Consider the following 16,696-nt stretch of genomic DNA (forward strand, 5'->3'; position numbering starts at 1 on the left):
TTTTTATGAAACTCTTCATTTATAATTATTCTTCAGTGATTTCTTCCTCCCTTCCTCTCCTAGTCGTCCCTCCCCCTCCTCTTTTTTGGCCCGCTGCCCTCAGCTTATCAAACAAAGATGTGAAACTCTCTGATGCTGTTGGTTGTCCTTCAGACGAGCGCCAGCAGGCGTTATCACAAAGCGGACGGACTGAGAGGCTGCCTCTGACGGTGAGATCGAGTCGCCTGTCGGCTCCGATCCCATCTGAGACCCTCCGACGCACAAAAATCAGCCACATCGACAGTTTGTGGGATAAAAGCTGATAAAAACTTTGGTGTTCATCAGATGTTTGACTTTGTGCTGCCACTAAAAACTCAAGATTATCATCTGTTTTGAATCTTGGTTTACTGCCTGTTACATCACCAACAGCTGGATCTGATCATCCAATCAGGATTGTCCCTGATGATGTCATCAGCCCTGATCATGTGATTCAGTTCATCCACTGCACTTCTGATAAGAGGAAGATCAAACCAGTTATTGATATGAGAACATTTCATCTTTTTTGGGTGATCTCTGTATTCAATCTTAAACTGTCCCCATTCCTCTTTTTCAATCCTTTCTTTTTGGTTTCGTGCTTCTGAAGTGTTCTTACTGAAAGAGTTGTGTTAAAAACATATTCTTCACACATTTATTACATTTCAGGTATTTAATGCACCTGATGTCAACATAAAATAACAATAATCACACAAAAGGTAGAGAAACAACAGTTTCACGAAAAAATAATCACTATAACATTTCTTGAGCTCCATATTAAAATAGCATCAGCAGAAGAAGATAGAGACTAGAATATACACAGTTACAATATATAATACACTATATACAACATGTACAGCATATTTCAGACGTGAACAGTTCACTTTACACCCTTCATAAACTCAAATCTTTGCTGTAGCCTCTAAACACGCGAGCACACACGCCGTCTGAAAACGATGATGCTTGACGAGAACGCATGGCTGAATTCCACGGTGTTTTCCCGCTACCTGGAAGTTATGTCACACAACACAGATACTGGAATTGCACACACATGTTCAAGCTTGTGCGTCCTCAGACAGGTTTTGCATTAATGCTTCATGATTAGAAGTTACAGCAAAGAGTTTGACTTACGATCAGTGCAGGAAACATTTTTTCAAATAAAACTGGATAATCTGTTTTATTTGAATTAAACTGTACTTAAACTTTCTCCATCTGCTTCAGCTGCTCAGGAGAACTTCACCTCACTCTAAACCAACACTGAAGTCAGGAGACAATGAGCGAATGGATAAACATAGAACGTGATTTAAATGATTACAATTCTTGACGCCGACACACATCACAACTTACTCATTTCTCTGCAGATGAACAACGAGATCATTTCCATCCACGCTGACGATGTAAGAGACCTGCAGAGAAAGAGAGAAGGGGAGACAGAGAGAGAGACAGAAAGGGAGAGATATGAATGAGAACTGAAAATAATTGTGGATGATTTTGCATTTAAACCTCCAGCCAGTAGGGGGCAGTGTTGTTATCTGTCTTCTTTTTCTCATTAATAATGAAAAAGTCCAGTTCTATCCAACGAGCCAATCAGCTACATGATGATGTCATGAACTCTTCTTTCACCTCACTTAAATCACAGGAATCAACTCTACATGAATGATGAGTGACTGCTGGCCACACACATGCTAATGCTAGCTGCAGCAGCGGCTGCTATGTCATGTCATGTCCGCCCTTCATCTAACAGATATATGTAGTATTTAACCAGGTGTCTCCTCAGAGGACCAACCCTAACGGACGGTTCTGAACCAGGTACGTTCTGCTTTTGTGACCAGAGTGTGATCAAAAAACATGAGGGGCAGAAAAGTCCAAGAGCTCTGCAAACACAAACTACATTCCAAGGTCACCTGAGCCTCTGACTCACCTGGCAGACTGCCGGTGTGTGTGTGTGTGTGTGTGTGTGTGTGTTTTCTACCAGAAGGTATGTGATTACTGTGACACACACACACAGTTTTGAGGTGAATCAGTACAGGAAGTCAACAATAACTACAGCTGCCAATAACAGCTCCTGTCCTCAAACACAGCAGGGGTCAAAGGTCAGCAGAGGATTACACACAAAAGCAAACACACACACACACACACACACACAGAGAGAGAGCTCTCTCTGAATCTAAAGCGCACACTGACTTTAAAAATTCTTATTTCAGTATTATTATTATTATAACTATTATTGTTATTATTAATGTTGTCAGTGCTATTCAGCGTTCTACTAAACGCTGCAGAGCTGTTTTACTGTTAGACGATGAAACGTCTCCTAACTTTGCATCAGCATGGAGGCGTTCAGACGGCGGATGAACAACTATTTGATGAACTGCTCCTGTAATCAGATGTGAGGTGGCCTCTGAGCCCCGCCCCCTTTATAAGGCCTGTATTAAGTGTTAATAAACTGTTAATGAACACTAAATAAGGTGGTTGAAGAGCTGCTGATAGAAAGAAGAACAGGAACACACACACACACAATTCTCATATTTGCATGCTCACATTTCCACAGAGAGTGGGAATGTGAATTTGAACGTGTTCCAGCATGTGAGGCGGAAAAGAGAAAGACAGCAGGGGAAGTGTGACACACACACACACACATACACACAGCATATAATCCTTCCTGACAACATGTCATTGTCTGTGTGTGTGTGTGTGTGTGTGTTAGGCTGTTTCTCGTGTGGAACCTTTCTACAGGTGCGGTTCTACCTGGGACATTTTTAGCAGCGCACCCACTGTGAAACAAAAACACACACATTTGCCACAAAGGTGTTTGTTGAAAGACTTCACTGCTTCAGAAGTGCAAACTGTTTCTGCCCAAAGCGAGGACGATAACAAACTGCTGGCACAGCGAGGGCAGAGTGAGGTCACATGGACAGGAAGTGGACCCGATTGGTCAGCTCATCCGACAGAGAACCGACTTTCCTGAAGGTCAAAGGTCACACAGAATAATTTAAACCAGAGAAAAGAGGCACCTCTTACCTGATTGGTAGGCCTTCCGTCCACGTCCCGCCTCAGCCTGCCTCCTATTGGTCGAGGGACCGTCAGCTGATAGGCTGAGAGGTGCTGCGTCTGCTGCGAGTCTGTAGAAGGAAACGCCCGGACAAATGAGCCAAACTGTCAAACACAAATACTCGAGTACAGCCCCTCCATTAAAGTACTCGATTACTTTCCACCATTAGAACTGCATTGTCATGTCCTGTTCGCTCTTTTCCTGAACGTGTCACCAGTCTGAGGCTCACCAGTTACCAGAGGTAACCATGACGACAGAACAGATGCTCCATTTAAAACACTGATGGTGCATTCAGAGCCATGTGTTCACTTCAGAGCTAATAATAATAATAAGCCAATGAGGAGCTCCGTGTGGCGAGGACGCCACAAAGTGCTGCTGGACGCCCGGGAGACGCCGCTGTGTTTCACATCACACCTCCTGCACCAGGAAAACTAACACGTCCAACGGATTTCTGTCTTCACACCGACATTGTTCTGTTCACAGTAAATAAACGGAGCCGATCCTCGTTTCCTACCGCCGTCAGGAGAAACCAATCTGAGCTGAGATTGCAGATAAGGAGGAATTTCTGCTTCCCTTTCAAAGTCCTGCCTTTCTCATCCCCTCTAATCTGTTTCTTCTGTCCAGCTGCCAGAACCCAGAGAGAAAGCTGCATCCTGAAAGGATCACATGAGAATGCAAAGTCTCCAGTTTAAATTATTTTATTATTTGTATCAGCGCCGTTCAATAAGAGACGTTGAATCACGTGAGAAGAATGTCTGGACTTCTGCACATTAGTTCATGTTCAGCAGAAGACGAACAGAGTGAGTCATCATTCAGGGAAAACAGGGGGCTGCTCCAACTGTGTGTATGTGTGTGTGTGTGTGTGTGTGTGTGTGTGTGTGTGTGTGTGTGTGTGTGTGTGTGTGTGTGTGTGTGTGTGTGTGTGTGTGTGTGTGTGTGTGTGTGTGTGTCTACAGTGCTGGTTCCTGTAAATGTGATCACTCAGATTCATTCAGAATATGGACATTTGGGTGTTTCTGTCTCAACTTGATTCAATAAGTTATACACACTCTCTCTCTCTCTCTCTCTCTCTCTCTCTCACACACACACACACACACACACACACACACACACACACACACACACACACACACACACAGACGGAGGGTTTACTTTCTGTCAGTGTCTGAACGACTCGGCCAACGCCTTTAAGCTGCTTAATGCTCAACGTCAAAACACACGTGTGTGTGTGTGACCTAGAGGGGTACGGGGAGGAACCAGGTCCAGTTGTCTGGTCCTCCAAACCTGGAACCAGTGCAGAAGAACCTGAGACCAGCTGAAGATGCTGATTGTCTGTCTAGTGTCGTTAATAACAGGAGCTTGTTCAGTAAACTGGATTAGAAATGGGATTGGTTTCCTTGGTTACCTGGGTAATAAATTTACATTCAAGGTCCAGTCAGGAACACGTGTACCTGTTGTTCTAAGTTCTGTGTGTCCAGCTGGCCTTAAAGCATATCCATCTGACGCTGTCTTCAGGACTCATCAGAAATATAGGCTTGGAATTGGGTGAACATGAAATGAACGTATGGTTGGGTCGGATTATTTAATTAAAATCAGAAAGTCACAGATTGTGAGCTCCAATTTGGAGATGCTCTTTGCGATGGTTTGATGACAGTGAACGCATCATCTGGAAGGTGAAACCCACTCTCAGAACTATTGTCACAGTAATAGTTATTGCATATCATGTAAATGTAGTCAGATTAATGCTGTTTTTAACTTAAACATAAAGGAAACAACTCCATTATTTCTTTTTGTTGAATTAAAATCAAATGACTTGGAAAGAAAGAGGATAACATTTAAAACACGCCCGACAATCCCCGTCACCCTACCCTCAGTTCACCCCTGAAACTTGACTGTCAGGAGTTCTCACCTAACCCTTACGCCCCGACTCTTGACTGACAGGCGACATTTATTTTATTTCCACGTTATCATTAGGAATAAAAAAAACAAACAAAAAAGTTAACCATTTCAGTGTTTGGCCGAGGCGACAAAATGCGAATCTAAACTCAGTGAAATAACTTTGTACCGTACAAAACACAACAGTTCAACTTTAACTTGACAGGAGTGATAGGGTGAATTTTTCGGTACTACCCAGTACAGTTACTTCTTACAGTGCAGGATTGTATGCATGGGAGTTTGCAGTATCATGTAATGAAGCATTTTACACACACACACACATCTCACCCTGACTCACCTCTGCAGTGTGAGTTTCCACCGAGCAGCAGCAGCAGGCAGCAGATCTCCAGCAGCCCCGCTCGTCCTCCCATCTTCTTCTTCTTCTTCTTCTCCTTCTTGGGAAAGATAAATCAGACACCACACCCTGCCCTCCTCCGCGGTTTCTCCTTGTTGGGGTGTTCACTGTTGTTCTCCAACCGTTTCCCCACGCAGAGCCTCATACTAAACACCAGGAGTGGTTTTCTTCCTCGGCCGAGCCATTCCTGTCCCAGCTGATGATCCGGTGACTGCGGTGGGCTTCTGCAAGCGGTTATCCGGAACAAAACGCGCCTCCCCCGCCGTCAAAACCGTGGATTCGAACACAAACTACTGCCTAAATGTTTCCTTCGACCGTTCACTCCGATCAAATTTGGGCAAAGCGTGTTTTCTCCGTGTGGAGCAAATATAAACTGGTTGGAATGTAAAAGAGACGCAAGCTAGCGGAAGTATCCACTAGTTCCTGTGGTTGCCCTTCAAAATAAGAGCTATCGTTGTGTTAATCGAAAAAATATATATTTCATAAATAGAACTGGACATGTGTGATGTTTGTGTGTTAGAATGTGGAGTTTGACAGAATAAATGTCCATCTCACCAAAAACAGTTCTTACAAAAGCAATATAAAAAAATTAATTCGAACTAATATAAAACACAAATATATAATATTATCGATATCTGTGTAACGTTTATTTGAGGTTTTATATACAAGCAAACCTTGGTTTTCGAACGCTTTAGACATCGAACAAATCGGTATTCGACCAAAAAATTCTGAATTTTTTGGTCTTAGAAGTTGAACAAAATTTGGAGGTCAAACGCGAAACAAAACGCAGTAAAATCCATCCTCCTCATCCTCTCCCCCTCCAACATTCACGTATGCCAACTGCTCACCACAAAGGTAAAAATTCTTACCTTTATTGGTCTTATGCTTTAACTGTAATGTGCTTTTTATTTTTGCTGTATTGAAAAAATGTCAGTTCATTTGCGTGCCTATGGTACGAGTTACGGTACCATAAACTTCTGTTCAAAAGATGACGGTAACATACCTGTATATAGTATGTAGGTGTGTGTGGTGTACAGTATATATACAATTTTTACACAATTTTCATATACTGTACTTTTATTTTGAAAACAAACTAATTGTACAGGAAGTGTTTGTATATCAGATTATTTGACGTCATAAACTGATGCCCAGCTAGAAATAAGAGTCGACCCCTCAGGCGCATGTTAGTGAGCTGGATAGTTTTGCTGAATCTTCCAGGACGACCGGACATTTTATTCAAACAATTTTAAATTTTTTCCCCCTCACCTCTAAAAAAAAAAAAAACCCGCCTGGAAACAGCGAGAATTGATTGGCTGAGATTTAATCCTATTAGGTACGATTATCTCAGACATCTCATAAACTAGACCGTGTACTTAAAATCTTTTTCATACAAATTAAAATGTTTAAAATCAGCTTAGTTTAAATTCACACAAAATAAACAAAAGTTTTCACTCACATTAGGACTCAACTACCAATTATTACAGAATATAATTAAATACAAACCTCATGTGTCCAGGTTCAATGGAAATTTTGTGACATTTAAACTGACATTACACATATTTTAGGATATATATATATATGTTAAATATATCGCCATCTGTTCTCTAAAAGGAGGGTGTCGCAGAAGGTCAAGCCAATGTAGGCTGTCAGGCGTGACCAACCTGAAGGTGATGGATGTCTCAACAGGAAGTGTGTCAGTAGCCATGTTAGTCTATCCTGTCTGTGGTTTCATACCTTACCATTAATGGTGATTACCAATAAGACATTGATGTGTCACCTCTTCTGGTGAAAGCTTATGGAAGAAAAGATTTTAAATATCCAAACCGTCTCATTCAACCATGTTTGGTGCTCTGCAGATCCACAGACCTCGTCATCAGCTGCAGGATGATGACAGACAGTAGAACCTCTGATATGAACTAACAATCCATCACGTCTTTACATCTTGGCTGACCTACGACCCTCCATTCAATTATGTTTGATGGAAATCAGCTACACTGATTTAAAAGTTTGGTAATTTTGTACATCTATCTAAAGTCGAAACCCATCTAATTTTGTATCAGCATTTACTTTTTTTTTTTTTTTAAAGTTTCCTGGAAATTCATGACAGGTTTTGCGAAATCCCTCTGACGAAGAACCAAATGACTGGTTAAAACATGAGGTAATAAAATCCTTAATTTAGAAATTTTCTGCAATCCTCTCATTATAGACATCCAAAATAAATCACAAGTCACCAAAAGGATGAACAAACCCCTGAAAATAAACTTCCACCAACTTGTGTCTGTAAGACTCACCAGACACAAATGAGAACGAGTTGCACACATCAGCCATGAAGCAGACTTTTATTTTTTAAACATCATTTTATGTAAAGATAAATCTATTGTTACCATAGAATTCAGACTAACTTCAGCAGTGGTGATTAACCGTCAGGGCTAAAGAATAAAATATATTCTGAACAAGTGATGTACAAACTAGATCGCTGTAGTTGAATCCACTGAACATTTATTCACTTATTTAGGTTTTCTATTATCTATTTTTTAATGAAGTGAAAAATTGAACATTAAATTTAATGAATTAAATTGCTTTTTTTAAATCAGCCTTTGGGGACCTGTCAGCTTCTAGCATTGATAATTACTGCATCTAAATCAGAATGTGATGTAACTTCTCTCGGAGCGCTGAAGTCCAAAAACACAACCAATCAATTAATCAATGAGTCACAGTGGAATTATTTTCACGGATGAACCATTCGCAGCTGCCCAGTGAAAGATTTAAATTTTAGCATAAATGTAATAAAATGATGTCAGATAAAAAGAGGCTGATGATAGGAAATCTTTTCAAATGTCCACATTTGACTTTGACTCATGTCACGTTGGAGAAAATGTCGTTTTACGGTTCAGAGTGAACGCTTGGACATGAATCCGTATTAAATATCCTTTAACTGAAGTCCGGAGGCCGTCTGACGGAGGGACTGTTGGGTCTGGCGTGGCTTTGGGACTTGTCCGGCTGCGGTTTTCTTCTGCTGTTAACTTCTTTGACTCAGCTTGCGGTACAGTTGGATGGTCATGAGCTGAATTTCTGGATCTCCGGGTTTGATGTCAATCGCTCTCAGGAAGTAGCTCAGGGCGTCTTCCAGTTTCCCTTTGCTGTACAAATCCCTCCCTTTGCCGACCAGAGAGTCGTAGCTCTCAGGCTGGATGCTGTCCTCTACGGTGTTCACTTCTACGTCAACCGTGCACTGATCCATTCTCTCAGAGGAGGCTAGCTCGGGGTCGCTGGTCGATTCTTCCAGATTGCTGCTCATTATGTCATCTGCTGACTCTGAATTCTCCTCATACTCTTGTTCTTCCTCCCCCTCCTCGTCTTCCTCCCCTTCTGTGTTTAGCGTTTCTCCAACGGTCTCTTCCACCTGCAGCTCATCAGACGTTGCATCGATAATGTCCTCCTCGTCAGCCTCATCAGAATATGATGCTGAAACATCTTCATCCTCACCCTCATCATCATGGTGGTTGTTCTCCATGTCATTGATGATGGACTGGATGAAGGAGCGGCGTGATGCCACAGAGCTGTTTCCTCCAATGGTCTTTCTTGACTGGATGGGGGTGGAGTCAGACGGAAATGATTTAGGCGTGGATGCTCCGAGAACCAGGAAGGAGTTCTCAAGTTGACCCCTCCTTGAATCCGGCCTCTCATCATCATCTTCGTCACTATCATAAATCACTGCTGTTCTTTTCTTTTTGGTGGTCAGAATGGAATCATTCACCGAGTCATCTATTTCGGGCGTATGGACGTCGTTGATGCTTGTGTCCTTCTCAGATTCTTTCAGCTGCCTCTCAGAGAGGGACTTATTGACGTCAAACGTCCCCTCCATCTGCAGTTGTGAAAGAAACTTCCTCTCTTCTGCCTCGGTCCCCTGATGATCCAGGACGTCGTTCTCTGAGAACATGTCACTGTCCTCCAGCTGTAAGTTGAAGTTGCCTTCTAGGGATTCAAACCCTGCACTCATTCTGGACGGCGTGTCGGCCTTGAAACTGGAACTGGATGCTTGTAGGACAGAAAGACTTTTGTTTTTCAAAGCTGGGGCATCGGGATGTTCCGAGTCTATGCTGGGGTCCTGTGTTTTACCATTTAGCTGTAGCTCGTCTTCATCATTCGCTGTAATGTAGGACTGGATGCTGTTATCTACAGCCTCAGCAGTGAATTTCAACATGGCTAAAGAATCCTGAAGCATCTCCTGTGGGGACTCGACCGTCGCCCCCGAGTAGCCGCCCTCCTGCTTGACAGACTGGTGCTTGAAGTCGTCCGTGTCCTGGTTCACGTCTACAGGAGGTTGTTGGTCTGTCATACAGTCATCTGCAGTTAGATCAATAACTTGGTCACTAAGATCCTGTTGGCTGCTCTCTTTTCCAGAATCAGATGCGACCAAGTCCACCACAGCTGGTGACCTGCTGAAGTCCTCATCATGCCGTGCATTTGAAGGGTCTGGATCTCTTACTTTTTTCTCGTGAGATCGCCGTCTGTTCTCCGTTGGCTGTCTGAGCCAAGCTGGTTCTGTGCTCGATGCCATGCTCTCCGCCAACTGCATCTGTAGCTCGGACTCGGCCTTCATCAGCTCCTGGGCCTTCTGGACTCTCCCTTCAATGTAGTGCTGCTCCTGCTGGTCCTCTGGTGCCTCGTCGTGGTTGACGTCGAGGGAAAACATGAGGTCGTGGTCGGAGATTCCAAATATTTCCATACCGTGGAGGTGGGCGATGTGCTTGTCCAGTTCAGGGTCTGTTCTTCTGCTTCTGGAGTGCATCGCCTGGAGCTGCATCTGAGTGGACGAGGACCGCGCGTCCTCCAGAGTGAAGAGTTCCTTCAGCTCCTGTTTGCTGAAGTAGCGGAAAGGATTCTTTTTATCTCCGGTATTCTGTCTGATGAGAGAGTCCTTGAAGACCTGCCGTCTGTAGATCTTCTCCTCCACTGTGCCACAGGTGATCAGCCTGTAGATGACAACGTTTTCAGTCTGGCCAATGCGGTACGCCCTGTCAACAGCCTGGGCGTCCGTCGCTGGGTTCCAGCTCGGATCGTAAATCACAACCCTGTTCGCTGCTGTCAATGTGATGCCAACTCCTCCAACCTGGGTGGTAAGTAGGAAGACAGAGTAACGGTCATCCGTCTGGAACAACGAGATCCGCCTCTCTCTCTCTGCAACCTGCGTTATCGTCCCGTCCAGTCGCATGACCTTGAATCCTCTGTTGCCCAAGATGCGTTCAATTATGTCAAGCACTTTCCTGTAATGAGCAAAGATTAGCGTCCGATGGCCTTCCTGTCTGAGCCTTTCCAGGAGCGCAAAGAGAAAGACTAGTTTCCCAGACTCTGATATTAAGGATTCGTCAGGAACATTAGCGATGCTGTGACCTGCATCCGCCTCTAAGTCGTCACTCTGCTGACTTTCAGCTGACGTTTCTTCTAATCCTAACTTGGCTATGGCTGCAGGAGACAGCAGTCTCGGGTGGTCGCAGAGCTTTTTCAGAATGTTTAACTGAGCCAGCGGCGATCTGGTGGTCATGAGCAGCTCCTGGATGTGATCTAGTGAAAGAAACTGCCTGTATATGTCTTCTTGAACGGAGCTCAGGTAAGTCCAGACAATCAGGTCGTTTTTTCTCGTCAGCGTGGGCATGACTGCACCGGACTCGTTTGGACGATTAGGAATTTGGCCGTTGTTGTGGTCCGAATCTTCCTCTTTGCGCGGATGCGTGTTGTACGTTTTGTTTTTCTGCACTTCTGATTTTGTCCTGCGGAGGAAGTGGGGTTTTATCGTAGCCATGAGGTTCTCAGACATCCGTGACCCCAGAACTCTTTCCCCTGGAGTGGCATCCTTCTCCCTAGCACGGGTAATGGGGTTCTCATACTCCGACTTGAACGTTTTGGCTGTGCCAAGGAGAGTCCCTTGGCAAGCAAAGTCAAAGAGGGCCCACATTTCTCTCAGGTTGTTCTGGACCGGGGTACCCGTGAGGAGCACTCGGTTTTTTGAAGGTATGGCATAGGCACTTTTGGCAGTTTTGGTTGAGGTGGATTTTATCTTGTGTGCCTCATCCAGGATCATATAGTCCCACGTGAACTCTCTGCCTTGGAACGATGACAACTGCTGCCAGTTATTCAGAAGCATAGTGTACGTGGTGATGACTACGCCACCTCTACGCTGAACTTTCTCCAGATTCCTGGTCCTCTCGCCTTTACTGGTTCCGTGAAACTCCTTGACCCTCATGCCAGGAGTCCATTTGGAAAACTCCTTAGTCCAGTTTGTGATGAGTGATGTTGGCATGATGAGGAGTGTGTGTTTAACCAGCTCATTATCGTACATACCAGACAGGAATGAAATCACTTGGATGGTTTTGCCGAGGCCCATGTCATCCGCCAAGATGCCCCCTTTAAGACCATCTCTGTAGAGACTGTATAAGAAGGCCACTCCATTTCTCTGGTAGTCATAAAGCTTGTCGTATAAATCTCTGAAGAGCATCAAACCACTGCCGTTCACATCAACAAAGTCGTCACTGTCCTCCTCTGAGTCATCCTGAGAAAGAAGTTCTTCGATTTTTTTAATCCTGCTTTCAAGTTTTTGACTCGGGTGGATGTTGTGCGCCAACTTGAAGATCTTCAACGCTTTCTGCAAGTCCCCTTGTCTGGCAGCATCTTTAGCATCTTGAATGTGTCTGCAAGAAATAAAAAGATTTGATAGTTATTAACTAGACATCAGACAGAGATAAAAGTGTTGCCACGGCAGCTCAGATTCCAATGATGTCATGTAGCTGAACATGTTTCCTCCTTTAGCGGCCATGATTCTTACAAACTGGATATCCGTCCTCACGGACTATTTTATGTAGTCCTTGATTTTTTCAATGAAAACATTTACTGAATGATCAATTTTAAACTGTGGGGAATCTGTGAAGCTGGTAACCAACCCCACCCCTCCGGAAAGTTGTCTGGAAACCATGGAAAATATCGTAAGACATCTCATAATGCTATGTTAAAGAATGTGACTTGTATTTATCATTGAGTGGATTTCTTTCTTATGATTACCTGTGGTACGATGCCATCTCGTCCTCTGTATCCATGGACAACGACCTGCAAAGACAGGGTCAGGGTGAGATCCATCTGTCCCACAACTGCAGTCACTCAACACACAAGATGCACCAACACACTGAAACAAAAACTCTTCTGTGAGTTGTCATGAAACACGGTAAGATTGAGCACGCTGTTTTCTTTTACAAACTAGGATTAAAACCATGAACCTTTGTCCTCCCCCAGTCTGATAACTAAACGAGAAACAGATTAAGAATGATTATAAACGTTGTATTAGCTCCAAATCACCACCAGGGGGCACTGCTTTGTTTTTAACTTCAGTGTGACTGAAATTAGAATCAGACAAATCAAAGTTGATTTGATCATGTTTGGAATTTTGTGTTTTAAATGTCGGTATCTTCTTTTTATTATAAAGTGATCCCAATCATCATTACAACCCGATCCGGGCGCAGGAAGTATGGCTTTTAGTGGACGTTAGCATCGATGCTAACTTATCTAAATCGCATCTTTAACGTTGACTTCACTTACTTTTCCAGCCTCTCGGTAACTTCCGCTACTTCGCCGTTGTGCTCCATTTTAACACCAGTAAAGAGAACAGACCCCAACCCGGTGAGAGGCAGACACACACCAGTAGCTGCTGTGTGTTCACTAACAAGGAAGGTGTACAGTTGTTTGAACCCACACATTTCCCCCCCGCCATTTCTCCAACCTATCACAGAGGCCGCTGATGTGACGTCACGATTGGATAAGTCCAATCATAAACAGGTTACTGCAGCAGGGCGGGATTTTGTAAAAGCACAGCCAATGGCGTTGAAGAAAGAGGGGTTCGTTGTGTGAATTTCCGTAGATCAACGTAAAATTTATTTCACATGATTATCAATGGGTTTTCCCCAGTAGTTTTCTTTAGTTACAGACACAGTAACATTTAAAATAAAATAAATATAAGTGACCTTCGTTTTATTAACCTAAGAATTAGACAAAATTTGTAAAATTAGATTGTATTGCATCTTTATGGTGCAATCAATAAATACGCGATTTACGTTGTGGTAAAAATTCAAGTGAGTAGTAAAATATACTTTATGTATGTACTGTATCTATAAGAACAGAATATTAGTTATTTCCAATTATCTGTTATTAAAACGTTGACACGACTAGAGTCAGATTTGCAATATTTCCTGTGTAACGTGTGTAAATGAGAGCAACACCATTAAATATACATATAAATGAAGATGGATGAAATCTTCCATCAGTGTGTGCTAAAAAAATAACCTCAACATTTTCTTATCAACCCAGAAGCACAGATGACATATTTGCCACATCTCAACAGGTTTACTATGTTAACTGCAGGTATTGGTAAAATAACAGTCTTAGGCCAACTGTGAGAAACAAGAGACGGGTTTTCCACTAAGATGGAGTTTTGTCATTTTAAATTAAAAAAGCATAAAACCCTCAAGATCGTCACCATTTAACAAAGCTATCCCTTGACTGGTATTACCAAGAAAATGAAAGGTTATTAAATGATAAGAGATACATTACTGTTTAAACCATGCTTTGATATTGTACAAAAACTGACTACAGTAGTATTACTTGAGTGATATACTAAAAATTGAACAATACAGAGAAGATTAGCATGGCATGGCATGCACATTTGTGACCTGTTCCACATTTTCCCCATCATGTACTGGCAACACATCCGAGATGTACCCTGCTTCTTGTCTCCAAGCCAGGATGGGCTCCATCAACACCTGTGACCCGCAAAACGGAAAAGCAACTGAAGACAAGATGATTTTGGTTGACTTGTTTTCAAGAAAATTGATAAATGGATGGAACAAAACTAATTTTAATGCTTAGTGATGTGAAATCACCAAAGCAACAACTAACTTAAGGTCAAAGAATCTCACCATAAAGATCAGTAGAGTCAGGCTGTGTGTCCGACCTTTTATTATGATGACAGATTTAAGGCACAAACACATAGAAAAAAAGCAGAAACACACACAACATCTGGGTTCGGTTTTTACACATACCACAAAAAACAAAATAAAATATTAGAAAATTACACATTCATATTGCATGCTGTCAAAGGAAATGTTTAAATTTTAGCTCACACTGTCGGATATAAAAGATATAACATGACGTTTTCACATCCTTGACAAATTTAAAACATGAAGCTGTTAGCTCAGAGTATTGGAGACATCTCCAGGGCCTTGACTCGAGCGGCAAAAATCAGAACCCTTTTCTCCACTTCTGCGTTGATGACAGTCTGAGAGGCGCGTGGGTTCTCCCGGAGAAACTGTGAGATGCCCAGGATGCATTCTCTCTACAGACAAAAACAAAACCATCCAAAATAAACTACAATACGGAGAAAGGGGATTGTTTCATTTCCATATGTTTACACAGTTCTAGAAGAAGTACTTAGATCTGGTACTAAAAGCACAACACAGTGTAGAAATCATTTACCTTGTAAGCATCCACCTTGTCCTGGCCGGTGATCCGGTTCAGCAGCTCTCTGCCCACCTGGACGGCTGTGACCGCTGTCAAACTTGTTCTGTCCTCCTCACTCTGAGAAACCAGCCAGCGCAGCAACGCCACCTGCAAGGGAAGAGAATGACGATCATTACGATGAACATCAGCCACAGACGGACCCGTGGACGCAGCACCCAGCACCCCTCTGTCCTGTGACTTTTTCTTCAGGAACTGCTGCCAAATCTTTGGACAGATCTCAATATGTTTACCATTTCCCTTGTTAACCTCTGAAAACCTGCTCTTTCAGTAATAACAGCAATTGATGTTCGCAGTTTTATACATTGAATTTGGATCTGGTTGCAACTTTGGTTCTTCTACTTGAGTGAACAAATAGAAAGTAATGCCAGATTTGATTCAAATATTTCACTGTGGACACGATCAAATTGAACAAAAATGATTTTGAACCTTATAAATCCACTCCGACTGACACTTAATCCTATGAATCAAAACACACAATCATAGCTTTTAAAATGCCTCCACTTTTTAAAAGCGCCAGATTAAATTAGAATTTATATAGACTATTTGCGTCTATATCCTGCTTAAATGTACGTTAATGACTTGATTTATTAAACTTCGAATTGAAATATGAATAAACAAAGAGAAAGACTTAAAAATAAAGGTTTAATAAACATTACACGTGAAAGACCATAACCTGAGCGGTTAATGAAGCACATTTCTTTCTCACCTGCTGGAACAACTGTGCGTTGGTCATTTCTCCTCCTGAGTTCAACGAACTCGACATGATTTTTTTTTAAAAACCCAAAAGAACAAAATTAAAAACAATTACGTTGAATACAAACTCTTACACGCTCATCCGCAACCAAAACTTGGAGCTAAATTTGCTATTTTCACAGATTTAACGGTACGACGAAGACCAAGATAGGGATGATCGAGACGTCGCACTTCCTGTTTACATATATTCTTCTTCGTTGGTGTTTTCTCTCAATCTGTGGCTACCAATCCTATTCAGTTCTGTGCTGCCGCCCAGTGGTCACAAATATGTAGAATCATTTGATTAATAGTATTAATGTCATTTCCGCAAAAATGTCAATTAATTAAGCTTCAATATTAAAAGAACTTGTTTACAATACTTTAAAATATGTTTTAAAATAATATAAAATAATTGTCGTACCACAAAATTACAGTTGTAAAATGGAACACTGGCCAACCGACATCTCTGAGGTCAATCACCACCAGGCAACTCCTTCATTGAATTGTCTGATTCCATTTACTTACACGACATTTATAGAGGATATTATATAACCAGTACAAAGTCTCAAGGAAATCCATCATCTCAAAACATCCGCTCAGTAAACTGAGCTTCTGGTTTTCAGATTGCTGGTCTTAACATTTCGTCTCAAAAAATTTATATACTTCGGATTTCTCATTATTTTCTGACATTTGCAGCTCCATATATCATCTCTTATTGTTGTTATTATTATTCAAGAAACAATAAATATTTTGTTGGTTTATGACTTAAAAAGTGAAGTTTTCTTTCCTCTATTTCCTCATATCTATATTTCCCATTGTTACACTTGGTTTCTACAGGTAAATGTTGAATTTTAAGGGAAAATTTAGCTTCATAGTCCATCTGTTAATACTGTAGCTAATACTGATGGTTATAGGGTAAAAATAGATTGATTACAATATTTTCCGCACTATAAGGCACACCTTCAATGAATGGCCTATTTTAAAACTTTTTTCATATATAAGGCACACTGATTATAAGGCGTATCTTATTATAAGGCACACCTTTAATGAAT

At 42.1% G+C, this 16,696-nt stretch overlaps 2 protein-coding genes and 1 pseudogene across 3 annotated transcripts in view; 1 reads left to right on the top strand and 2 right to left on the bottom strand.

Moving 5' to 3' along the window:
- The window catches only part of adam9a (ADAM metallopeptidase domain 9a), a 17,317-nt gene extending 11,577 nt beyond the window's left edge, over nt 1–5,740 (bottom strand). For both annotated transcript variants that reach the window (XM_068310532.1, XM_068310531.1), the window contains exons 1-3: nt 5,295–5,740; nt 3,031–3,131; nt 1,360–1,418 (exon numbers count right to left, since the gene is read on the bottom strand). In XM_068310532.1, the coding sequence (XP_068166633.1) occupies nt 1,360–1,418; nt 3,031–3,131; nt 5,295–5,367 (233 nt within the window). In that variant the 5' untranslated portion in view covers nt 5,368–5,740. The remainder of the gene's footprint in view (nt 1–1,359; nt 1,419–3,030; nt 3,132–5,294) is intronic.
- A 1,996-nt stretch (nt 5,741–7,736) lies between these two features.
- On the bottom strand, nt 7,737–13,048 carry ercc6l (excision repair cross-complementation group 6-like). The gene is made up of 3 exons (XM_068310677.1): nt 12,939–13,048; nt 12,408–12,452; nt 7,737–12,040 (listed from the first exon to the last, which is right to left on the bottom strand). Exons 1-3 carry the CDS (start codon nt 12,983–12,985, stop codon nt 8,371–8,373), a joined length of 3,762 nt encoding a protein of 1,253 aa, XP_068166778.1. The 5' UTR covers nt 12,986–13,048; the 3' UTR covers nt 7,737–8,370.
- Nucleotides 13,049–13,994: 946 nt separating this feature from the next.
- On the top strand, nt 13,995–14,080 carry LOC137593267 (U6 spliceosomal RNA; annotated as a pseudogene).
- The last annotated feature ends 2,616 nt before the right edge of the window (nt 14,081–16,696 follow it).

Source organism: Antennarius striatus, chromosome 3 (genome assembly GCF_040054535.1).
Source record: "Antennarius striatus isolate MH-2024 chromosome 3, ASM4005453v1, whole genome shotgun sequence".
Classification (NCBI taxonomy): Eukaryota; Metazoa; Chordata; class Actinopteri; order Lophiiformes; family Antennariidae; genus Antennarius; species Antennarius striatus.

Excerpts from the sequence above, each read along its gene's own strand:
- ercc6l (XM_068310677.1), bottom strand. The coding sequence starts at position 12,985 with ATGGAGCACAACGGCGAAGTAGCGGAAGTTACCGAGAGGCTGGAAAA. Across the intron at positions 12,453-12,938 it reads GTTACCGAGAGGCTGGAAAA|GTCGTTGTCCATGGATACAG; the intron begins GTAAGTGAAGTC and ends CTGTCTTTGCAG. Across the intron at positions 12,041-12,407 it reads GAGATGGCATCGTACCACAG|ACACATTCAAGATGCTAAAG; the intron begins GTAATCATAAGA and ends TATTTCTTGCAG.